This window comes from Hemicordylus capensis, chromosome 5, assembly GCF_027244095.1.
Source record: "Hemicordylus capensis ecotype Gifberg chromosome 5, rHemCap1.1.pri, whole genome shotgun sequence".
Taxonomy (NCBI): domain Eukaryota; kingdom Metazoa; phylum Chordata; class Lepidosauria; order Squamata; family Cordylidae; genus Hemicordylus; species Hemicordylus capensis.
The window spans coordinates 149,125,139-149,151,684 of NC_069661.1; the positions used below are offsets into that span (position 1 = coordinate 149,125,139).

Sequence of the window (26,546 nt, forward strand, 5' to 3'; positions counted from 1 at the left end):
AATTTAAACATAATGTAAGAATTAAAAAAAACACACAACAATTCAGGTTGGTGATCCTGCCTCATACTCAGAATCACTATTCTATGGGGCTTGCATTCCAATCTTTTCCACTCTTCTCACTAGATTATTTCTCAGTTGGTCTGTATCCCTTTATCCCTCCCTTCAGATTTAAAAAGTGTGGCACCCTCATTTTTGCTCCGACTTGCAAAGGTCGCCCCAAGGGTGACCAAGCAATGGACCTATAGGCTAGCCCTTCCCCCACTGATAATGGCTGCTAGAGCTAGAAACCACAAAGTGGTTGACAATCCTTAGGGACAAGAATCCCTCACTTGAGCGATCGATGTTAAAGCAGCTGCCTGCTTGCTCCTCACTGGCAGTAACAGAACATAGGAAGCTACCTTATACAGAGTCAGGCCATTGTTTCATTTAGCACAGCAGCTTTCCAAGGCTGAAGGCAGAAGTCTCCCCCAACCCTATCTGGAGATGCCAGGGAGTGAACCTGGGACCTTCTGCATGCAAGAATGTAGATGCCCTTCCACTGAGCTATGTCCCCACCCACTAAGGGGAATATCTTACAGTGCTCACATGTAGTCAGCCATACAAATGCAAACTAAGGCAGACCCTGCTTAGCAAAGATGACAATTCATGCTCACTAGCACAAAACCAGCTCCCCTAGGAAAATGTAAATTAAGATAGAGAGATGCCTCCCAGAACAACACTCATTCCGCACAGAAATGGGGGGAGGGGGAGAATTAGAGGGACCACTGCTGGCCAATGTCACCCAAAGGTCGGCATTCTATATCCAACTTCAGTAATAGCTTTAGTCACAAGAGGGACAGGGAAGGTCAACTGGTCTAACTCAGCACTAAATGGAACATGCTCCGTTACAGATCACTAAGCCATGCCAATGTGAATTGCACTGTAATCACACATCAGATTATATATACAGTGTGGAACACATCACTATTAAACCTTTTCCATGTGTGTCATCACATTACCAGAGCAACAAAAAACTATTAATAGCATGCTCTAGTCTATGCAACTAAACACAAGTGCATTTGTATAATTATATAATTAACTCTGAAGTGCATTCCACACTGCTTTTTCAAACTTTTCTAGTACAAAAGACAGTTTAAAATCATGCTGCTGCTTCCTGCTAGCCCTTTATTTTAAGACATAACTACTGTGAAATCTAAACTACACACACACACCTTATATCAGCTATGAAGGAAGCATATTTCACTTCCTCAAGTAGAATAATCTAAAGTGGTAGAATTAAGATATACTCATTAAATTAAGATAATATATATTTAACACTAGTCTTCAAAGTTTTATTTATGTTGACAAAATAAAGAACTTCTTATTATCCACACAAATGGGAAAATTACTTTTTCTAATACATCAGAAAAATGAGCACTTCCTTCCCTTCACTGATCATCATGTTTGTGAACCACCTTTGTCCCCAAATCAGATTTCCTCTGTATACAAACAATTATGGAAAATGTTTTAATATTCTTTTTAACTGGGCACTTTTCATGAAACACATGCATGGTGCATCTATAGTTAATGCTTCACTCTTTCTTTTGGTTAAATACAGGTATGATTGGTACTTAACATCTATCTTTTAAAGCATTGTCTTAAATTCAGAGTTGCCTTCTATTTGGGTAAATACAGTATAAAGTTTTATTGATGTTGAATGGATGTGACAATTGGCAGGCATGTTCTCCAAAGATATCTCCATGGAGAGTACAACAGTTTGTTCATTTGTTCATAACCCTTTCCTTTTGTGTAAAAATGACTGCAATTTTATCTTAAGCATTTGGGAGCAGTGTTCCCTCTAAGGCGTGCACATATGCCTGCGCTCACAAGTTTTTTGTTGTCTGCTTAGTCAATTTTAGATCCCATTCAGGTTGAATCAGGAAGGCCCACTCAGAATGAATGTGCGCACACACTGCCTTGATACTCCAGCCTAGAATAAAACTCATTCCGCACACAGATGAAAAAAATTAGAGAGAACACTGTTCGGGAGTAGGGATAAAGAAAGCGTGATAACATACAGAAAGTGCAACAATCACGTATTTTTCTTCTCTAGGGAGATAGATGTTGGCAAAAATCAGTATGAACATTCATCTCAAGATGGTACCGATGGTCAAAATTTGTGGGTGTGGCTCATGGACTATTTGTATTGTTCCCAGATAATTGACACAATCTAGTTAGATGATCTCATACTCCTATTTTATGTTCTGTAACTTGCTAAATTCTGCAATGTACTAAATTATGAGCATGTATAACTACCATAGCTTCTTACCAAACATTATCTGTACTTCCCATCTTATGGTAGAATGGTGAGAGAAACACTGTTCCACCCAGTATATAATCCCTGCTTCTGGAAAACTCCGGTAATGATCTGCAAGTACATGGTTTTACATGTGTACAAGATACTACACCACAATTAGAAACCCATGTTTTGCAATCAGATTAAATCAAATCAATGTGTTATATGGGCAGTTGTCAGCAGCCTGACACAAATTATGATCAGATAAGCAATGCATCCTTTTCTAATAAGGATATTATTGTACATTTTAAAATATATAGCTGAACTGTTCTCCCCTCAAAATGTGTAATGTTCTCAAGCAACTAATCAGCATTCATTTTAATTTGGAAATAACTGAAGTATAGAGCCAATGATTTAAATTGGCTTTTTTCTTGGCAGCTTGAATGGTCTTCAAAAAAATATTTCAGGAACTAAACAAAATTTGAATAACTGAAACCAAATCTTCCTTTTACATGACAACAAACTGAGGAAGGCAAACTCTTCTGCAAGGAGACAGTTGAACACTGACACCTGGCAGGGGGATGCTTCTCCTTTCCATTCTAAAGGCAGCCCAGGAGCTGCAGGGGAAGAACTATATATGTATTCAATTAAATCCAAAAAAATAATATTTTTTGGTTTGCTTACAGGGATAATTATGGGTGCAGCAGCTTCAACTGAACTGCAAGAAGTGAGGAAATTCAACAGCCTATTATGTTCATGTCGTGGGCATATGAGGCCTGGTGTCCAGTCTAAAATATTGTACTGGCCTACAAAATTATAACTGGGGATTAGTGTTACAGCAAGGTTTAAGAAGAATTTGGTAACATGTGTTTCTGCGTGTGTGCTGTTAACTCAACGGGCAATAATTACAATCAACACAATTAGTAAAAGAAGTGACAGCACTCACCATATGCTTAGAGGCATATTACCAAATGCCCCAGCTTTGTTGTTGTTGCCACTGGCCTACACAGGTAGTGCACTGGAGCATGGAGGATCTAGACAAATTCTGTTTCCATGGTGATGATTTTGCAAGCCAGTACAATATATCCCACCAACCAGATGTAATTGTCTCCATCTCCCCGATAGCCATGATTCTTCTATTGGCTCTAGCTATCATTTTCTCTCCTACGGTCTTACTGCTTTTCTTCATCCATACAAAACCTATCTCTCAGTATGCTCCTCTTGCACGCTCACACACACACAGAAAAGGGAAATAAAATACATACCTCTAACTCCCTCCACTCCAGTCAGCTAAGCTGTGAGATTTCCCCTCCCCTTTCTCTCTCCTCATAAATGTTCTATAGAATACTCTTGTACTGTGCACATGTGAATCTGGCATTACCATAGAACTCAATGAGAGTGATGTTCTTAATTTGCAGGAAGTCAAAATACATGGTATTTATTTCAACAAGCTCATGAAAGGCTCTCATATGGAAGACAGACTATCAAAAGGGACCCTTCCTGAAGGAGCTGAGTCAGTGTGGGTTTCACTATTAGTCGGTAAATCTCTAATTGCAAATATGGGGGAGGGGGAGAACTCAACCGTCATGCTGTGGTTTATTTTATGTTTTTCGGCTACTATTCCTCATAACTTTGCCATTTCCCTCTGATTCATTAAAAAAACCTGACACTTGCTCAGCAGATGATTTTGAGCTTCAAAATGCCTGTTCTGGAATGTATAGTTCAAAAGGAAAGCTTTGAGAAACCAAAGCTCAGAGAGGACGCTAGGTGAAATAGCATGATAAAATGCTGTTTTATCTCTCCACCCATAATGCACAGGCATTCCCTGCCTGTGTAATATTTGACAGACACAACCCATTTTGTTTTTAAAGAATCTGATTTGAATGGGAGATATTAATGTTCCTCACTTCCTTTAGCGTCTGGATGTAGTGTTCAACTTGGAGGAATAGGGCCAGAGCCATGTTTAGAAAAATAGTCCTGGCACTGCCTCTTGTTGCATCCATGGCAATTGCGTTCCAGTTCCTCCTACTCATTCATCAAACTTGGCAAGTCTTTTGCAAGTTATATTTTTGCAACTATGAATTCAGAATACCACACTATGAATTATGCTGCACTGCAACATTCACATGTGGAACAACTTAAAGGTGAACGTCATCATATTTTAAAAGTTTCACTCCAAACACATCAATTTCAGAACAGACATTATTTTCAGTATAAATCACTGAAAATTTCAAATGGTCCAATTAAGAGACAGTAATAACAGTCGTTAACTGTATTTAAAAACCTAACCCACAAACAAACCAAGCCTTTTTCTTCTGCTCAAGAGAGCAACCATTCCTAGCTTATCTAGAAAATGAAAAATGCTCCTCACATTAAACTCTTAATATCCTTGAATTATCTATGTTATATGCACAATGGTGTGCTGTAGGCTCGAGGGTTCATCCATACATCTGCATTATAATGGTATCTGCAAATGATCGTTAAAATAACTGTGTTAATACCATCATTAAAAAAAATTTTTAGAAATAAAATTAATAATTTAAGTAATAAACCTACATTTTTAAATACCTATAAAAATACCTTTCCAATGAGACCTTACAGAACAGAATTGGCCCAATAATTGTTTTTCTAATCTAACAAAACAATCCATATAAACTTAAGTTTGCCATGTAATTTCAAATGTTTCAATTCTATTAATTGTCTAGCTCTACTATCAACTGGAAAAAGCTCCTGGTCATGGAATACTGAAAACCTACTGCTTATCAACATAGCAGAAAAGCGGCGGGGGGCGGGGGGAGGATCCATGCAGCTTATAATTAATGAAATATTGGCACAAATGAAAAGAACATATGTTTTGCTTTAACATGCATGCTGCCCGATCCACAACTATGTATCAACACTGCCATTCCATCCAATCTTAGAAGCAAGAAGCCCGTCTCCTGCTGCCAAAAGGCTATGAGAATAATTCAACTCAACTGCAACCACAAGTCCATGGCACTGATACCCTCTACCACTGCTTACTTTAGATAGTTGACTGGCACAGAGGCACTGTGTGACATCATAGGACCTTAGGCAACAAAAAGACCATGAAATCTGAGGCCTGCACTACACATTCTGATGTTCAAGAGGGCCTTGAAAACCTAAGACCAGATGCGAATCCCCTCAGAACCCACTGTAATACGAGAGCAGTAGTCAGTGGCATTAAGAGAGACAGCCTGTAAGACTTCAAAACAGAAGGAAGAAATCCAAAATGAAATATACCAAGGTGGCTAAATAGCCATACAAAATAGATTTCTAAACCTCACAACATTTCAGATGTGGGTGTGGGTCTTTTCTAGTTCTTTTGCTTTGACATACGGTTTTAAGTTCTCATAGATACAAACCCCTCTTTGGAAAGGTAGCCTCTACAACTGGGGTGTCAAACTCCTGGCCCGCAGGCTGAAACCAGCCCACATAGCCTCACTTTCCAGAGTCTGAGCCATTGCTGTTGCCAAGGCCAAGAAGCAGCCATTGCTGCTGTGACCATGGCCAAGAAGCGCGACCAGCAGCAAGAGAGGACACAGTTTCAGCGTGCAGCAGGGGTGTATGCTGCCTCCAGCTTCCGCAGGCTTCCTTCTTCCCTCTATTAATCCCTAGATCTATCAACAGTTTAACAATTCTTTCTACTCAATTACAGTGTTAAACATTTGGCATTAAACAGTGATCCATAGATACACATTTTTAATACTAACTTAAAGAAAACATCTGATAACAGCTTATAATTGTTTCTTTGAAGTACTGTACCATAAATTAGATAGCTAAGAGTCTTGTTGACTGAATAGACTGCACCATATGTACTTTTTAATTAATGGTTATTCCATTCTGGAACAACACAAAAAGTATCATTATCATTAACGATAATGATCATGATCATCATCATCGACATTTTATATCCCGCTCTTCCTCCAAGGAGCCCAGAGCAGTGCACTACATACTTAAGTTTCTCCTCACAACCACCCTGTGAAGTAGGTTAGCCTGAGAGAGAAGTGACTGGCCCAGAGTCACCCAGCTAGTATCATGGCTGAATGGGGATTTGAACTCGGGTCTCCCGGCCCCGGTCCTAGGCCAGCACTCTAACCACTACACCACGCTGGCTGAATGCTGCTGAATGAATGCCTTTTTATTTAGAAATCTATAAATGTGTTTGGAGTCATTTTCAGCATCCTTGATTTGGCTAAGTATTACAGAGAAATAAGATGGGAAATAATAAAGGCTTTCATTCAAATATTTTGGGACAACTGTAGCAAGACTGTAATTCTTGCTATTGTGTTAACTGTTGATTAATACAAGTGTGTGGGGAAAATAAAGCCCAAGAAACCATGATTTATCACTGTGTCAATGAGCCCCGGGGTGCCATGGGCTCACTGTAACTCTATTCTCCATCTCTATATACCAAAGAAGGAGGTCAAAAACTTCTGCTTTGTTTTTAAATTCACCACAGCTCTCAGCATGTCATCTAATTCAGGGAACAGCGATTAGTTTTCACTATGGTTTGTTCACAAATTAGGATCTGGCACCAGAGGTTGATATTAGCTCACATTTGAGCAATCTGGACTTGGATTACACAAGGAGCTTGGTTGATTTAAAAATGAAAGCAGGAACTTCCCTTCTCCTTTGTGCAGCAGAGGAGATTGAAAGGTGAGTACACGAGTTCGCAGACCTCCAGGGCTCCTTCACAAATGTAAAAACCATGGTTTCCTAGCACATATGTTATAATAAGCATATAACCACCAAAGGAACTGTTATTGCGATAACTGGAATTGTAATACCTGGTATGTATTACAGAGACCTGGATAGGGGAGACAACTGGTCCAGTTTGGGCCCAGCTTCTCGCAGCAGAATACTCTGTTGTGGAGCAGGTGAGCGGACATGGGCAGGGAGGAATGACTGTGGTGCATAAGAATAATATCTCCTGTATCATTCAGGGAATTGGCCTATATTGTGTGTACCTATGTCTAGAGACCAAGGATAAACTGGGACTTCTTTTGGTTTAAGCAGCAGCTCTGGTTTCTTTTGGTTTAAGAAGAAACTGTCCAACTGAGTCCTTAACTGAGCTGACTGACTTGTTTGCGGAGAGCTGGTGTTATTTATTTGTTTATTTATTACATTTATATCCCGCTCTTCCTCCAAGGAGCCCAGAGCGGTGTACTACATACTTGAGTTTCTTCTCACAACAACCCTGTGAAGTAGGTTAGGCTGAGAGAGAAGTGACTGGCCCAGAGTCACCCAGCTAGTATCACGGCTGAATGGGGATTTGAACTCGGATCTCCCTGGTCCTAGTCCAGCACTCTAACCACTACAACACCATGCTGGCTCCCAGACTGATAGTTCTGCAGGAATTTAACGTTCATTTTGAAACCAACTTGTCAGGATCAGCTCAGGAGTTCATAGTGCCATGACAATTACAGGACGAGTATCCCTTATCTGGACATCCAAAATCCAGAATGCTCCAAAATCTGGACACCATGCTGTAACAACAACAGCAGCAGCCTCAGCTCACTCAGCTTGGTGACTCTCCGGTGGCTCCCAGAAGCATGCTGCTGCTCCGAGCCACACACCACGTGTTTTGGCGCCTTCTTTGCCTTTATGCTTGTTTGCCAGCACTGCGCTCACCCCGGTTGCGAGGGCATCAGTACATATCCTGTCAACCCCCCGCCCTTTCGGCGTGACTCTCTCCTCCTGAAACCCCTTGTAAGATTTCCACTTGCAAACACTCCACCCTGCGTGGGTCGCTCTGTCTGGCTTTGCAAGAGTCGAAGCACCCGGCTGGCTGCTGAAAGCCTGCAGAGAGAATAACTCCCTGAGGATTTTGCCATTGCAGAGGGACTTCTTTTGCACATCTCACTGCTTTCTTGGAAAGAATCCCAGTCTCCTTTGCTTTTGCTTGCAACCTCTCCCCGCCATCCCAAACAACAAAACCGTGCATGGGGCAAGGTGCATTTTGGACCTTGCACAAACCCGTGCATTGCTAAGCCCTGCTGTACACGCATTTGGAGGCTTGCTACGGCAATCACAAACACTTCATCATAATATTGCTCTGTGTGCTGCGCTCATGCACAGGTGGCTGGCATGAGCTTTTTGGCGGTGTTAATGTTTTGCCAAGGAATCATAACTTGCCAGCACTGCATGCAACAGGAGGTGCTGCAGAGGAGGGCAAAGTGTGTTTCGGGCACTCCTGTCTGCAGCCACTTGATTGCCTCTTGCACTAGGCTTCCTGTTGATCTCCAATTTGTCTGCAGAAGCAAAACCCAGCTTTTCGCAATCTGGCAGGCTAATCTGCAAGGTTGTGGCAGTGATAAGACAGCTAAAAAAGAAAACCTCCTTAAGACAAGGTGGCAAGCTAATTATGGCTAGACCCAAGGGGTAACGAGAGGGGGAAAGATCTGGACTGAGGGTCCATGAGGGAAAGTTTTGAGCTCAGACTGAGGGAAAATATTCCAAAATCCAGAAAAGTCCGAAATCCAGAACACTTCTGGTCCCAAGTAGTCCAGATCAGGGATACTCGACCTGTATAGGCCTATCCCACGTGTGTTCTGGACCAATGCACATCCCTGGTCACACTCTCAATTTGGTTTTTAGCTCTGATCAGGATGTTGTTCCATGGGTGGAGACTCCTTTGATTTCCTCATTGCCATGGTTAAGGTTGGACTCACAGCCACAACCCTCCTCTGCAGGGGTGAAGGACCTATCAGGATGGCCCACCCGAAAAGTCTATTGGATCCAGTAGGAAGGCTTTAAGGTTGGTTCTTCCAGAAATTCTGGCAATGCCCTGGTTCAGACTTGGAATAATGAACTTCTAGAGTAGTAGATATGATTACGCCCTAAGCACCCTCTCCAACCTGCTTCTAAATTAGCCCCTTGGTACACAGAATAAATATGGGCGCTGAAGCAGCAAGGTAGACAGGTAGAGTGCAAGTAGAGAAAGTCTCAAATCCAACAGATTATATTCTCAAATCCAACAGATTACAACACAGAGCACATCTGAAGATCTATGCTCTGGCAATGCACACAGCAAAGCAGTTCTTTTCTGTCTGCATTGCTTCTGCAAGTTCATATCCAGCTGAGTTGTCTAGGGTTGTGAGAGGGCTAGTACGTGCCCTCCATCCTTGAATTAGAATCTGGATCCATTAATTACCTGTTGTGATGTTTTAAATGAGTTTTTTGCAGATAAAACCTTGTATTTGAGCTTAACTAGACTCTACAGTTAACTGTGGAGGTGTCCAGCAGCTCCTCTTGTATGGTTAAATTGAATCAACTTCAGTTTGTGCTTTCTGAGGATGTGGAGTATCTGCTTGGGACACTTCACCTTACTACCTGTTCTCTTGATCCTTCCCCTTCATGGTTTATACAATCTGGCAGAGATTATTAAAAAGGGTCTTATTAAATTCATTAATGCTTCTCTGAGAGAGAGCATGATGCCTCCTTGTCTCGAAGCAGCAATTATTTGACCACTGTTGAAGAAACCTGCATTGGATCCATCAGAATTAGGCAATTATAGGCCTGTCCCAACCTCCCATGGTTGGGCAAGGTGATTGAGAGAGTAGTGGCATCTCAGCTCCAGGCAGTCTTGGGAGAAGCAGATTATCTGGATCCATTTCAAACCCCTGATAACTAAGCAAAAAGACACCTTCAAAAGTGGTGATTCTCTTATATTTCACAGGGGGAGAGGATCTGGCCTATCCAAGACCAGCATAGCATCCCTCCAGGGGCTGTTGCTAGCATCCGCCTAATGTTTCTTTTTGGATTGTGAGCCCTTTGGGGACAAGGGACCATCTTATTTTGTATTTATTTTTCTATGTAAGCTAGTTTGATAACTTTGGTTGAAGAGCAGTATACAAATATTTTTTGTAGTAGTAGTAGTAGAGTCACCACCAACTGAGCCAGTGGCAACTGCAACCGGACCTCCCCAGATCTTAAATGGCAGCAATGTTCATGAAGAAGGTGTTTGGGCCTTTTCTAGGGTTGCCCTGGGACTTTGGAACATGTTTCCTTAAGAAATTAGAGCCTCTTCTTCTTTGGATGTTTTTAAGAAGGACCTGAAAACCTACTTGTTTAAAACTATAAACTGAAAGCCTGACTAAAGTTTAATGTTTCAGAGATTTTAATCTGTATTTTAAACGGTTTCAATAGTGTAAATATTTTATTGTGTTTTTAGAGTGTGACCCACCCAGGGACTTGCATATGCGGTGGTATAAAAATGAGTTAAATAAAATAAATAAAATACTGAAATACTCAATGAATTTCAAATACTTAATTTTCAAGATCAATACCCATTTTAGTAACTTTCACACTCAGATCTATAGAACCATTAAAGCTTATACACAATACATTAGTATTCAAAACAGATTAAAACATATTTTGTACTATGTAATCCATCACACCTGGTTAGTCAATCACACCTTCAATAGCAGAAACTGGAGAAAGATCACAGGATTTTCTATACCTCTTGTCTTGTAACCATGTGAAAACTGGTAAGGATCTATATCTTGAGGGACCCATACAACAAGAATACAGTGGGATCTTTGTCTATGACAAAGCTCTACTGCAGTAAATAAAACCATTCATCCATAAGGCTCATGCACTTCCCATTGCTTTTCTGTAGCCGCTGCCAGGAGATCTATGAATGGCAGCCCTTTGCCTACAAAGTTTCAGCATTGTTGTTTTTGTTTGAAGCAGAAATGGTAACTCTTTTACTCCTGAAACACATAGACGTACTCCTCCAGTACATCTATTATTGTAAATACATGCGATGGAGATTTTATTGTGCAATTTCTGTTAGTAGTGTATGTCTGTGTCACCATAGCTGGTTAGGCTATCACTTTACTTAAGAACGTTTTCAAAATGAACAGATCATTCTCTTATGAAAAATATAAATGATTTTGTTTCAGTCATTGAATGCATGAATAATGAATTAAGTACATAGATAAAATAGATTAAATATAATGTTTTCCTCTACTTTATCTTTTACAGTAATTTGTATATTGATATGATTAATTTCACCCTTGTTAAAGCATTTTCTAGGTCATTCAGAGGTATTATATGCCTTGTTTCTTTCAATGGATAAACAAACAGGTATTGCATATAAGGTAGCTAAAGCTCCTGTCTTAGCTTGTAGATCCCACCAAAAAACTGTATCATCTTCATTTATTTTATTTATTTATTTTATTTATTGTTGCATTTATATACCGCCTTTCATTAAAAACAACCTCAAGGCGGTTTACAAAAGTTAAAAAACATACAATAAAATGACAATAAAAATATTAAGCTAAAAAAATAAAAACAAACCAAATTTAAAACCTATAAAATACAAGCATAAAAAACTATACACAGGTAAAAACACATAGAAGCAGCAATAAAAACAATCATGTAAAAGCCTGGATAAAAAGCCAAGATTTAACAAGGTTTCTAAAAACTGTGACGGAGTCTGAGGAGTGAATGGCCACTGGGAGAGCATTCCAAAGTCTGGGGGCAGCAACAGCGAAGGCCCTGTCCAGAGTGCACGGCAGCCGAGCCTCCCTCATTGTCGGCACCCAGAGCAGAGCCCCCTCAGATGACTTCGTCGAGCGGGCAGCAACCCTTGGGAGCACACGGTCCCACAAATACCCCGGGCCCAAATCATTAACAGCTTTAAAGGTCAAAACCAGCACCTTGAATTGGACCCAGAAACAGCCAGTGTAACTCTTTCAGAATGGGTGTGATGTGCTCCCATAGGGCAGCTCCGGATAAAACCCTCGCTGCCGCGTTTTGCACTAGCTGCAGTTTCCGGATATTCTTCAAGGGCAGCCCCACATAGAGTGTGTTACAGTAATTCAGCCTTGACGTGACTAAAGCATGGGTAACTGTGGCCAGATCTGCCTTCTTGAGAAAGGGACACAACTGGCGAACTAGCCGAAGCCGTGCAAAGGCACCCCTGGCCACCGTCTCCACCTGAGCTTCCAAAAGCAGAGCCGGGTCCAGTAGTACCCGCAAGCTGCGTACTTGCTTTTTCAAGGGGAGTGTAACCCCATCCAGAACCGGCAAAATCTCATCCTGATTGGCTCTCCTACTGACCAACAGTACCTCCGTCTTGTCTGGATTCAATTTCAGTTTATTAGCCCACATCCAACCCATCACAGCTTCCAGCCCCCGATTCAGGACATCCACCGCCTCCCTAGGATCAGATGACAAGGAGAGATAGAGCTGAGTGTCATCCGCATACTGCTGACAGTGATACCTCATGTCAGTGAGGTATCAGAGAAGCTGTTAAATTAGCACGTACGGTACATAATTGTACATTACTTTATGTATTAGTTGTTGGGGGTTTTTTTTACTGCTTGTCTTTGACCATAATAAAAGCTGATTGACTGAATATAATGCAGCATAGTTTAAAAAACCTCAATTCAATAAAAATTTAAAAGTGAACTTCAAAGAGAAGAAGAAAAATTCAAACAGGTTTCATAACTCATGTAGATGTAGGTAAGCAGGGTTAGGGCATATGTGCTGGTGGGAATTCACGCTTTACTACCTACTTAGAACATGTAGTGTGCCAGTAGGGATGTGCAGAACCAGTTCACTTGTGAACCAGTCCACCAGCAAAGCAAGCCAGTTCGAGCGGTTCAATCACAAACCACTTTGAACCGGTTCGAATGGTTAATTAACCTAACTGGCCCAGCTGGTAGATTCAACTGAACCAGTGTGGGGACCCACAGTTCAGACCCAATGCAGACTGAACAGCAGTAATTGGTCCGTGCACAGCTCTATGTGCAAGGCTCTACGTAGTACGGGAGTTTAAAAATCAAAAAGCGTGCACCATAAACTAGTACATAGACCTGTTGTCCATAACTGGGTTTGAACCATTTGCACTTCTTACTTTTGTTAAGAATTCTTCATAACAGTTAGAACCTAAGAACAGCCCTGCTGGATTAGGCCCAATGCCCATCTAGTCCAGCATCCTGTTTCACACAGTGGCCCACAAGATTTATTTGTTTGTTTGTTTGTTTATCGTATTTTTACACCGCCCAAAACGTACGTCTCTGGGCAGTTTACAAGAAGATTAAAAGTAAAACATTAATAAAAACCAAAAAAATTAGAAGCAATAAATTTAAAACACAATTTAAAATTTTAAAACAATATTCCAAAAACAACATTAAAACAATCAAAACAATATCAGTTAAAAGTCTGGGTGAAGAAATGCGTCTTTAAAGACTGATGAACAGTTAAAAATTGATCCTTAAACTCTTGGGTTGGGGGGAACTGTTGGTTAACTTTTTTTGCCATCAGATATAATACATCTTTTTTTAAAGTCCTTTTAAATGGTTTTTTTAATTCAGATATGCTGAAGCATAATCCTATGTTTTTGAAAAATCCATTCTGTATTTTCTGAATAATTCACTTCTAAAGGCCCCATAATGACAAGAGAATAATCAACTAATGGCACAGAGCAGCAGTTTTACCACTGAGAGTTATGAAGTCATAAATGGGAGGGGCAAACCTTGTCAAGTTATGTTCTGTTGTTTCTTAACGAGATTCTAGGAGCACTCTGGCACTTCTATACTTAAAAGTGCCTTTCCTCCTCCTTTACCTTGTTTTCCTCCTTCCACTGAGGTGGTGAATAGTTAGAGGGGCGGCCTTGCAAGGGTACAAAAGGTAGTGGTGGGTGGCACATGCACTTGTGAAGGCATGCAAGGCAGCAGAAGGGTGGCGCATAGACCTACAAGGGCACATGAGGTAGTGGGCCAGGTGAGAGCACACATGGTGGTGCCAAGGTGGTGGATGGATTAGCGAGTGTATATGAGGCAATGGCGAGGAGGGAGATGGGAGGGGCAAATCCTGCAAAGTTCTGTTCTGCTTTTTAATGAGATTCTAGGAGCACTTAATGGGAGCTGCAGTAAAAGTAATGGAGGAACTCGTGAGGGCACACAAAGCAATGGAGGAACTTGGTAAGGTGAATCCATAATTTGCCTTGGTATTTCAGCTAAAGATTGGGCTGGGAAGGGATGTATCCAGGCAGGAATTAAATGAGTCAGTTTCCCCAGCTCACCTATGATAAATTTCTACCCAATATATCTCTATAAGGCACAGTGGCTGACAGCCAGATTCATGAGTAATCCCACTGAAATAGTATCTGACTTGTTCTATTGATTTCAGTCCCATTGAAGTTAATGGAACAAGTTAGTCAATATTTCAATGGGACAACACATGAGTAATTTAGTCTGGCTATCAGTCAGTGCTTCCCCCCAAATCCCACCTATGCAGCCAGAAATTCAAGAGGTCCTCAATATGGCTACAATCCATTCCTACAGATACTTCTGATGGATTTCTGTTGAATGATCTTTACAATATACAGTTCTTTCCACAAATGCTTTGCACTATAGTAAATGTCGAAACAAGTTTTAACTCATGCAGTATTCATCCCTTGGGCTACTGTCAATGCATGGGCTTTCTTGGCCCTCAATCTGAATGGAGATTGGAGGAAATATTGTCACATGTGAGCTCCTCCAAAATGTATCTCTCCATGTCACCACTAACTGTCCTGAAAGCTATAACCTACCGGCATGAGAAATCAAGCATGGGCTCTTTCTACATAACATACATCAGCCTAACCTACTTCACAAGGTTGTTCTGAGGAGAAACTTAAGTATGTAGTACACCGCTCTGGGCTCTGAGGAAGAGTGGGATATAAAATGTAAAATAAAATGTAAAATAAATAACCCTGGGCTTCTCATATTACTTATGGTGTAGGAAGGAGCCACACTGCAGTGGCTCCATGCAGCAAGTGTAATATGAGAACGGTCTCAAGTAGCAACAGAGGAGAGAGACAGACAGACAGACAGACAGACAGATCGATCTTAGTGTATTTTTTACAGAGTGATCTATTTAAAAAAAATTCAAAGACATTCCAAATGGTTTGCTATTTCTGTCAGTGAACTTTGGGTATTTTCAAAAACAGACCAATCACTCTGTTCCTAGGATCCAAAGCAGTAATATACATTCATGGGACTAAACTACATACATCGCTGAAACGTGTGTGTGTGTGCGCACGCATGCACACACACACACAAGTTGTTTCTTCAGCAATTAGAAAACCACAGAAAGAGAAAAAAGCTCTTGCTGTGCTTGTGTTTTTGTCGCCACACATACATACTACCCTTTTCAATTCACATACACTTCTATATGTGTGAGAGTTGGGTTCCAATAAACTGTGCAACTAGCTCTACACACCCAGAAGGACTCTGGGCGTGTGTTTTCCCAACAGCAGCTACATTACAAACTGCCTTTGAAGGTGAGGGATGTTTCCAACCCAGTTTGTGCTATGTCATATTGGTCTGCTATTCAAAGTAAAACAAAATTCAGCTGAGTTTGCCTAAAGCAGTTCTTTGGAATCAGGTCAAGGAATCTGATGCATTAATTCCTGCACTGGGACTTTCCCGAAGTAGATCTAGCCAACAAACTAAGATTTAATTAAAGCTAAGCATCTTATGCACAGTTACTATGAAATACACGTACGTGTGTGTGTATGAATGAATATGAGAAAGTCCTGTTAATCAAAATGGATTCTTAATAAATATGAATAGAATTATACCACAAGTAAATGGAAGTCTGTTCTGAAGAATATATAGGTTGATGTGGTTAAGCTACACTGACTTCTGTGGAAAGGATTTCCAAGGAGATGGGTTTCTTTAGTGTCCTCTCTGGAAACCAGTATGTCAGGTATCCATTTGCAGCTGAGTGCACTGAAGATTATCTGACATGAGAATGAATAGAATGTTAATATTCTACTATATTTAGTTGTGGTGTAATACTTATGGCATTTTTCATGGTACCTGTTCTACCTAGAGTTTTTACTATTCATAATCTAAGCATGAAACCAATATAATCACATATCTTTTCAAATTTTAAAACTGCTAAAATTATTATTATTTTTCCAGAAATAATAGTGTGCTTAGTATGATTTGAGAAGCATGAGAACCATACAGAAATGAAATCCTAGTAGTAAGACAAATTAAATTATAAAGGATTTTCCAAAAGTTTCTAAAACTACCCTTCTTGTTCTCCTCTATAGTTTGTTTTAAATAAAAGTGCAGATTTCTTGATTTTTTAACTTGAGTTCCAGAACACCTTGGAATAAAAGGTTTCTGTGGGGGGGGAGGGATTTTTCCCCTAGTGAGAAAAATCAAAAAGCAAAACAGTTCTGTCATTACAGCCTGGCAAATCAGATTAATAAAGTTCCTTTGTGGGGGCAAAAACAGCACATGGTTGTAGGCACCCATGCATACAATTCTTCCATTTTTAACAGCTGTGAAAAATACAACAAAGCTAAAACAGTTCTATTTCAAAACCAGAAATACTGAATTTGTAGATTTACAAATGCATTTTAATAACCAAGCTATCATTTTTGTCTTTGCTCGGATATCTATCTCAAATACACATGTTAGGATTAAAAGCTGCCTTCATTCTAAGGAAAATAAAAATATAAGCAATTGTTTCCGTGGTCTATGCCAGTGATTAAGTGCTAAACCTTTTTTTAAAAAAAATCATTCTAAGGTAAGTTTTCAGAAGCTCTTGCTCCTCCTCCCCACACACACTGTAAAGCCAGCGTGGTGTAGTGGTTAGAGTGCTGGACTAGGACCAAGGAGACCCGAGTTCAAATCCCCATTCAGCTATGATACTTGCTGGGTGACACTGGGCCAGTCACTTCTCTCTCAGCCTAACCTACTTCACAGGGTTGTTGTGAGGAGAAACTTAAGTACGTAGTACACCGCTCTGGGCTCCTTGGAGGAAGAGCGGGATATAAAATGTAAATAATACTAATAATAATAAAGCAGGTAAGTACCACAGAGTGGTATCAAGTATAGCAGATTTTTTTTAAAATTTATTGTCAAATTTATATACCGCCTTTCATAAAGCAATCCCAAGGCAGTTTACAGCAAAAAAAATATTAACACAAGATGGTAAAAAAGACACAATTAAAATATTAAGTGGGGGAAAAAATATTAAACAAATCTGATTAAAAAATTTAAAACAAAAAGCATAAAAGCAATAAAGATTATAAAGAGCAGCAGCAGAGAATCAAATAAATGCCTGGGCAAAAAGCCAAGATTTTACATTTTTTCTAAAAGCTGTGATGGAAACTAAGGAGTGAATAGCCACCGGAAGACCATTCCAGAGTCTGGGGGCAGCAACAGAGAACGCCCTGTCCTGCGTGCACAACAGCCGAGCCTCCCTCATTGTCGGCACCCGGAGCAGAGCCCCCTCAGATGATCTTGTCAAGCGGGCAGCAACCCTTGGGAGCAGGCAGTCCCTCAGGTATCCCTAAGATAAGAAGGTGCCTAAGGTCATTCAAAGCCACCTAATGGAGCAGCGAGGAAGCTACTTGCCTAGAGAGCAAGAGGCTGTCAGTTTTAATCCCTGCTGGTATGTTTCCCCAGATATAGGGAAACACCTATATTGGGCAGCAGAGATACAGGAAGGTGCTGAAAGGCATCTCCTCATACTGCATGGGAGGAGGCAATGGTAAACCCCTTCTGTCTTCTACCAAGAAAACCACATGGCTCTGTGGTCTCCAGAAGTCGACACTGACTCGATGGCACAATCTTTCCTTTACTCTAAGGTCATTCAGTAAGTCACTGGAAAGGAAAGTCACTTTCCAGTAATTCACTGGAAAGTAAACTTAGGCTACTTTTTAAAAGTATACTTGCCAATAAAGAGTGTAACACACTGGCTATACATTCTATATACAAACAAAATGTTTAAAAGTGAATATCAAAGAACCAGTCTGGAGGAAAAGCAAATATAGTATCTACATCATTTCTCAGAGATGAGATCCAAAGGGATATTCTAGCTGGAATTTTAATATAGTTGCTTAGCAGATATTTTAATTGAAGATACTCCAAGTACAAGAGATAACATGGAATGCTTGTGAAATAAAATACTACATAAGCTAACATCCATACCGGAAGAGATACATGATGTTAAGGAGAAGAAGCAGAAATCAACAGGTTTGGCACCACAGAGCTTTGAATACAAGAAAAAGCAGTATGAATATTCTTCATCTTCTGCTACAACCATTAAAAAACTTCTAAAAGATTAGCAAGTCATACTGATAATATACTAATTAACCTCAAGACCCAACCTTTAGCACATCTTTACTGAACTATACTTGAGTAAAAGAGCATCACCCTCCTTGCTTGTTCTAGAGGCAAGAGATCAAGCATCATCTTGCAGTAAAAACCGTGGCGTATCCAACGTAAGTGACCAAAATGTAAAACCAGATGCTGCTAATGAAATGTAAAAATAGATGCTGCCCAATGAAAATTTCCATTTGTAGAAGTGAACAAGGTCTCAACAGTCCCTCATTTCTCTCATCTGTTGGTCCAGACGTTTTAAGCACCTGAAGACTCAGGAAGACACCAACACACTGGTGTGCCAGTACCTCTGTTTCAAAGGTTACCATGGCAGCTAACATGATTACAAACCATACGAATTCTACCAAAAAAGGCTGAGTTCTTAGGCACTTATATTCATGTTGGGATCAAGTAGGGTCTGTGAGATAGCGCTTTAACTTAGCCCTGTGTTTAGAAATCACACATAACCGTGTATAAAATGTCAAGTGGGTGGGAGGAAGAGATCAGGGAAGAAAAGAAAAACCAGTTCTTGGAAGGAATAGAGAGTCATGAAAGCACAACCTTGAGTAGGAACGTGCAAGAAAAACCCAGCTATAATAAGACCAGCTCTATTTTGCCTCGCTATGCACTCGGAACTGCTTTACATCCCTTCCCTTGCGCTCTGACAGTTAATCACATCCTCCCCCTTTGCTTTCCAATTACAGTTGCTCATTCTCTCCTGACCCAGTATGAACTCCCTGAACACCACCACACTGATCGTCCCTCCCTTTAACTGCTGCACTGAATCTGTAGTCATCTTTTTTACACACACACACACTCCGCTTACCCCTACTATTCCCACGCACGTGCAGCACCTACAGTCGGTCTGGGGCAGACTTATCACACCACCCCCGCCTCCTTTCTCTCATTAATCTCCCCCCCCCCTCCGATTTATTAGCACACCCTCCTCGCCTCGCCTCCAAGTACGGACCAGTCTTCCCATCACCTTCCATCCGCAGCCTATTCCCACAAGTGGGATGGAGCTGCCTCTTTACAGCCTACCCACCACCACCTGGAGTTGCTTTCCGCCCTTTTACTGAAGCATTCCCCTCTGCAAGTTTCCCCGTAGCGACAACCCTTTTCTCCTCCAGAGAGCTCTCCGTGTGTGTGCCCGTAGTGGTGGCTTGCCACGCTTCTTCCTTCACCATTAAGACTACTGCCCACTCCTCCTGCAGCTCCTTTCCCACCACAGCACTTTCTTTCATCCCCATCCCTTCCCCGGCGGCAGCCTCGAGCCATGCCTGCTCTCTTTGCCCCCTCCCCGCTTACACCCCCAACAGCGCACGGAGAGTCCCCCCCTGCCTCCTTCCTTCGCCCCGCGCGCTTCCAGCCTACTTGAGTGACCGGGAAGGGAGAAGAAGGAGATCGAATCTTACCGGCTAGAGCAGCCGTAGCCACCGCACGCACACACGCGACGACAGACAGCGAGAGATGTAGATAAAAGCCGTGGAGAAAACAGTGTCTGGAAAAGGGCATGAGACGGCGCGAGGCAGCAGCTCTCGGCAGGAAAGCGGCGGGCAGGCGCGCGCTTGACACAGCGGCGGCAGCAACAGCGCGCTGCCGAGGGAAAGGTGGCCCGTCAATCAGCGCTCCGCCTCCTCTGGCTGAGGCGGGGGCGGGGCGGGGCAGGAGGAATGTGGCGCGCGAGGCAATCGCTCTGTATTGTTGATAGGCGGAACGTCAACAGCTGTTGTTGTTATTGGGCGACAAGCTCTGGGAAGGTGGGGGATAAATGTTTGATTGAGCGTGTGTTTTACCCAATAGAGAAACAAGAGACACCAAGACTAAAAATGATTGGCAGTTGCTTAACAAGTTTGAGTGACTGAGATCGACATCTCTTCCCACGAATTAGGTGAGCGAGAATAAAAAGGCACGCTTTAAAAGGAATTGGGAGGTTCAGTCTGCCCAATGGGCGCTTTGCGAAGGCATGTTCTTAGCGCGCGGGGGGACGCCCTTGGTGGTTTATCATGCTAGGAGGTGGGATTTGGAGTGGGAAACATCCAATGAGCTGGAGAAACGCTCTAATAACTGATGAAAATATTGCGCGGAGCATGACGTATGTATACTGAGCCAGCCTGATGTAGGCCCGTCTTGGATGTTCGGTTTTCCTTCTTTGCTCGCTTGTTGGCCAGAGGGGTCAAGGAGTGGGCGGTGATGAGCCGGATCTTCGGGGCCTCCTCCTAGGACAGCGGCGGCTGAGAGGGGCGTCGGACACTTTACTGGTGCGTAACCGAATTGAGGAGTTAATGGGGTCTCGGTGAATAAGTCCAGGTCGGCGAATCGGGATTCTTTGTGGACGTCCCATTTTGTAGCTAAGAATCGCTTCTCCTTTAAGGTTCACTGTTTTTCCACTGTCTCTGTCTTGGGACATTTTTGGGGAGCTCTTTTTCATCCCCTGTCTCCTTTTCCCTTCACGTCCTCCTCCCCCTCGCCCCCCCCCCCCGCCCACTGAGATTCTCCCACACAGTGAGGACAGCCAGTGTGAGACGCCAATCAAGTTCTCTCAGGGAGCACATGTGTGGGCATCCTTCATCTCCTGGATTTGAATTGCAGTAAACTCAGCCTGGACAGGGTTGGACTCTTCTGTTCTGTAATTCAGGCAAGAGGATTGGAGTGGGTGGGCTAGGTTGTTGGATGTAGGGAGGCAGCTCACGCAATGGTTCTTTTTAAATAAAGTTATAGACGAAGTAGTCCTAGAGCCAGAGATTGCAGGTTCAAAGTCCAAATCGATTTCAAACCCATACCCACTTAAAGAGCCTCCCCTGGAACGCTGAGAGTTTGCCTCCCAAAGCTTCTCCCTTGCAGCAGGAGGCAATGTCTTCTCTGCATAGCCATCAGCACAGTAGAAGCTGCCCTTTCCCCTCTCCCAATCAGTGCTTGACTTCTTTGCTTCTGCTACTCCAGGCAAGAGGAGTCTTTTGTGCTTTATTATACTCCTAGCACTGGAAGATCCAGGAGAAGTTTTCTCTGCCCCAAGACTTGATTCTCTCTCCACTGCTTGAATCTCTACCCAGCCATCCACCTACTTCATCCACTTCTCTCCAACAGCAGTTCACAAAAATTAGGGGACAGAAGGGGAGGGGGAGCATATAAGGAAATTTGATTTTAAAAAGCCCTCCAGGCTGCCCAACTCTGCTTATTATTATTTCATTATTGTTTATTATTCTTCACCTCAGCCAACTCTCTGTATTTAGAAGGGAGATAGCAAGCAACTCTCCCTGTTCAGCCCAGAATAGCATCCCTCCCAGTTGTGTTTGATCTGTGTCCCCACTTCTTTCTTTTTTAGACTGTGAGCCTTTTGGGACCATCTTATCATTCCTTTTGCTAGGTAAACTATTTTGAAAACTTTTTGGTTGACAAGTGGAAAAATATAAATATGTTCTAGATAATAACAATGCTGGCTGCTAACAGGATGGAACCAGGGATTGTGGGGTGAAGTTAGGGAATCAAAGGCTTGGGGACACACAACTGAGCACGCAGATGAGAGAGATGAGCACAGTTAGGCACACAAATAGCTGTGCAGCACTCAACAGAATGACTTTGTAGGTTTGTTGTTGCTGAGTGTGCTTTTGCTCAACAGGGAAATCAACACCCCCAAATTGCTCACTATGCCTGACTCTGGACCAATTTCTTATCATGGGAAAAGAATTTCCATCTGTGGACAGAAATAACCTTAGATCACGCAGAAGGCCAGAGTGTTGGATTAGGAATGGGGAGACCTGAATTCAAATCCCCATTCAGCCATGAAACTCACTGGGTGACTTTGGGCTAGTCACATATCTGTCAGCTTAACCTACCTCACAGGGTTGTTGTGAGGTTAAATATAACCATGTCCACTGATCTGGGCTCCTTGGGGGAAGAGTGGGAAATAAATGTAAAAATAAAATAAATGACTGGAACTACTACACAACCAGGACTGTGACCCTAGCATCTCAAGCCATTTTAAGAAATTGTAGTGAAACAGATCAATTTAGTTCAGTTACTCTTGCACTGTGACCATCTTTCCATTCCTTGTCAAAGGAGACAGAGATCACCTGTACATTACTGGGGTTTATACAGTATGGGTGCTGCTTACTGCCTCCTGTGCTGGGCGCTGCTGGCTTGCTGCTAGGTGGTGGATGCATTGCTGCTACTGGATGCTGCAGCTGCTGTTGCCTGCTGCTGCCTGGGAGAGTCTGAGAGATCTGGCCAAGGCCATTATGTCCCTGAGGTAGGCAAATTAATGGGGGGTGGGGGCTTGTGTATCTCTGAGGTATGGAAAACTAATTTGTAGAGGTGGGGGGGGCAACAAAGCATGAGCTGCTGCTTGGGGGCTTGGCGGGGACTGTGAGGGAGACCTGTGGAGGACTCCCCCAGGGAATCCTGTTTGCTATCTATCTATATTTGTAATTCTCTAAGGTGTACCCGTGGCTAATCTTATGTGTGGCAGCTCTCGTGAGAGTTCGCGAGCAGAAGGACAATGGTGATTGGGCAGTAAAGATTCCGTATGCAGATAGGGAGGAGGAGGAGCCTGTGGTGGTTAAGAACAGTTGGAATGCAACTGTTACTGGTCCAAAGATGTTCTTGATTGTAGAGGAGAGGAATCTATATAAAAGGATAGTGGGCAGAGATCTGCAAAGAGATTGATCGTAAGGGAGGAAAGAGCCTCTTCAGGAGAAGGAGGCTTCCGTTGTGTGAATTAGATGAAGAAACAAGATCTGTTAACTTAAGAAGGGAGGGAGAGAGAGAGAGAGAGAGAGAGAAGGGAGGAGAAGGCAGACAGAGGGGAAGAGAGAGTGGAGGACAGAGAAAAAGAAGGGAGGGGAAGAGATAGGGAAGGATGGACTTGAACCTGTCAGCAGCCTGCAGGGGCCATGGCAGTGCCTATTGGCAGCAAGGAATGGCCCAGTCAGCTACTGCTGCTGTTTGGGGCTACCGAGGCCATTGGCGGAGGGAGACAGGCAGGCAAGGGATGGGCCTGGGCCTGTCAGTGGCCTGAGGCAAACAAGTGGCCATGGTGGTGAAGGCAGCAAGGATGGGCTTGGTCAACCGCTGTTGTTGTTGCTGCTGCTGCTCCTGTGTGGAGGAGCTTGGGTGAGGGTGGGGAGGTCTCTGGGGATAGGGGGCTGCAGCTTGGCTAGTAGGTGCCAGCAACTCTGCAGATGTGACCAAGAGGGTGAGGGGGATGGAAGCAACTAGATGAAGGAGGAGCAGGAGTGCAGCTCAGGTGAGGGTGGAGAGATCTCTGAGGTGAGGGGGGCTGTGGCAGGGGGTGAGAGGAGCAATCAAGTAAAAATGTGCAGATGCTCTGTGCGGATTAAGCTAGTAACTATATAATTTACTGTGTTATAGTAACTCCAGAATGGCTGGGCAGAAAGCTATAAAACTGCACACAACAATAGTATATGATGACAGCACTACGTGTGTTTAATTTGAAGGCAATTACTCCATTTGTTGATCTCTAATTACTTTTATGGACAAGTTCTAAAAATGTTATCCAGACTCTTGATTACTCTCACATACACCCTCCAGCCCCCCAGGCCCTAAATTTGTGTCCCTTACTCGGGCAATATAATGTTTGCAACCCTGGGTCCCCCGTCCCTCCCAACTTGCATCTCTTTCTTCTATAGCAGCTATGGCTCAGTCACAAGTGCTTTTTGAAGGAACCAGGCTTTAGCCGAGGGGTCTAACAGGCCACTTGGGGGAGCATTCCATGAACTTGGTGCCATTCTTCAAAAGTCCTAGTTGAAAAGGCACCCAAAGTTCATCCAGCAGAGGTGCCCAGTTCAGAGCTTATGATATTTAATAGAACACACATGGATACCCAGGTCCCACTCCATTTAGGGCTTTAAAATCAGTGCCTTGAATTGGGTCTAGAAACAAAGGCAGCCACTGTGGATTGAAGAGTACTGGACAAAAAGGCCCTGATTGACTGGTTCCAGAGAGCAGCCCAACCGTGCCATTTTGCAGCAGCTGAATCTTCCAAATACCTGCCACTGTGGTCTGAAATCTATAGAAGCTCTAGTACTTAGCATTATGCAGTGCTAGCTGTACAAGAGAGCGGTGAAATTACGTCTAGTGTATATAGTGAAAAACTGTACAAGGATGTCCATCAATACTGCAGTGATGTATTTGTATGGACAAGATAAAAGTGTAACTGCAAAGATTATTTGTTTGCTAGAACTTCCTGAAGGAAACCACTGTTGGCTTATTGGAGGAGTCTGAAATTTAAGTTGTAATTTCTTAACTTTTATCTGGACCCACTGGGAACAAACATGTTGTGGCCCCCATCCTCTCCAGCTGGCAAAGTACTCACTAGCTGGAGAGGATTAAGGACATGCCCACTGCTGGCCATGCCCCCTACATCAGTATGTTGATGGTGGAGGAGATGATTCACCAACCAATGGTAGCTCCATATCATCTGGACCATATCTGTGTCATTTTTGTCCCTAAATCCAATATAAACAAGAGATAGAGCTGGATGCCACCAGCATCCACATTAGCATGCCTAGTTTGCCTAGCAAATTAGGCTAGGCTAGAATTCTTCTTTATACCTAGTTTTCAGGGAGGAGGAGATATATGAAATAGTGAGCAAAGGTGTGCCAAGCATTACTCAGTTTTATCAGCTCCAAACCTGAAATGCCCAGCCACGGGTTTACCATCCCACTCAAATCAAGTGATCCTAAGTCAGGAGTGGGTTGACTTAAATCTTAATTTGAACTTCATGGGACTTGCTCAGTAGAATTTCCTGGTGGATATTTTTTTTTTAATCACGTGTTAACATTCTTACTCCTCTGCATAGCCATATAGAGTCTAATCCCACAGAACTCTTAAACAAAGACTGTTTGAGTGAATGCACACAAGATGAAGTATGAACAAGCCTCATGTTGGAGACCATGTGTGTGCGAGAGGATGGGGGGGGGTGGGGGACATGATTTGAGAGCAAACTCCATTTCTAAAAATTTCATGCTTCTTTTTGCCAGACTGACATCTTCTTTTCTTTTTAACTGTTCCAGGGGCCATCTTTTCTACTGTCAGTACCTACCTACTACAGCTGTTTAAATGAGAATGTCCTTGGCCCAGAGAGTGCTTCTCACATGGCTCTTCACATTACTGTTCCTGATCATGTTGGTGTTGAAGATGGATGACAAGGCACCGTGGAACTGGTTTCTAATATTTATCCCAGTTTGGATATTTGATACTATTCTTCTAGTTATGATCATTGTGAAAATGGCTGGCCGTTGTAAATCTGGCTATGACCCTCGCAATGGCTCCCAAAACCTCAAGAAGAAAGCCTGGTACCTTGCAGCAATGTTGCTTAAGCTGGCCTTTTGCCTTGCTCTCTGTGCTAAATTGGAAGAGTTTGCTGTAATGAAGCTAGTTTATGTCTTTATTCCCCTTTGGGCATTGCTCATTGGAGGGATGATAGAACTTGGATTCAACATCTTCTGTGTACAAAGAGTTTAACTTTTCCATAAACTAGGTTTAGCCTTTCCATTCAGTATCACATTCCTTAGCAACTCTAATTTCAACTCTGAGCAACTCTATAAACTTACAGCACCTAAAGGAACAACCATGAATGCAGTTTATAAACTGAGATTCTTTACTGAAATGCCTTGGACTTGACTCTTCAGTTTTTGAAGCACAGCTTTCTGGTTTTTATGTAAATACTGTAAATAAAAAAAACACCATAATTGTTTTTAAGTATGTGTTCTGTGTATCTATAAATTTACATGTGTGGAAGTGCAATTAAGACTTGCAATTGCACAATAGCAAATTAAATGCAGTAGTCATATTCCTGAAATTGTCTAGGCAGGAATTATGAGTGTGTGCAGTAACAATCCAGGAAGATTTTCAAAGCTCTTTGCAGTGCTCCAGGCTCTGTCTCTCATGCTATAGTGCTTCTGTTTGAAAGGATGGATGGGGCACCACTCTTCTTCATCCCTGGACAATTGCCACTATTCGACTATGATCCTACAAGGGAATCTCAGAAAAGGTGAGTGAGAGTATTGGTATACCTGCAGTGGGATGTGAATACCCATTCATCCACTCAAGGATCATCTGTTACAGGTAAGCAACCTGTTTATCCTTGTCATAATCCAGTGTGTATG

General features: G+C 42.5%; 2 protein-coding genes across 10 annotated transcripts in view; one reads left to right on the forward strand and one right to left on the reverse strand.

Annotated features, from left to right (window-relative positions):
- PHTF2 (putative homeodomain transcription factor 2) overlaps positions 1-20,131 on the reverse strand; it is a 122,917-nt gene extending 102,786 nt beyond the window's left edge. For 4 of the 5 annotated variants that reach the window (XM_053253277.1, XM_053253273.1, XM_053253275.1 and 1 more), the window contains exon 1: positions 19,833-20,131. The gene's annotated coding sequence lies outside the window, so the exon portion shown is untranslated. The remainder of the gene's footprint in view (positions 1-19,832) is intronic. The other variant, XM_053253276.1, reaches the window with a different exon arrangement.
- A 43-nt stretch (positions 20,132-20,174) lies between these two features.
- Positions 20,175-26,139, forward strand: TMEM60 (transmembrane protein 60). 5 transcript variants are annotated; one of them, XM_053253280.1, is made up of 4 exons: positions 20,356-20,678; positions 21,743-21,784; positions 22,477-22,666; positions 25,452-26,139. In XM_053253280.1, the coding sequence occupies exon 4, from the start codon at positions 25,498-25,500 to the stop codon at positions 25,900-25,902; it is 405 nt and encodes a 134-aa protein (XP_053109255.1). In that variant the 5' UTR covers positions 20,356-20,678; positions 21,743-21,784; positions 22,477-22,666; positions 25,452-25,497; the 3' UTR covers positions 25,903-26,139. The 5 variants fall into 5 exon arrangements, with proteins under 5 accessions (XP_053109258.1, XP_053109255.1, XP_053109257.1 ...); XM_053253282.1 differs by lacking the exon at positions 22,477-22,666; XM_053253281.1 differs by lacking the exon at positions 21,743-21,784.
- Positions 26,140-26,546: the final 407 nt, after the last annotated feature.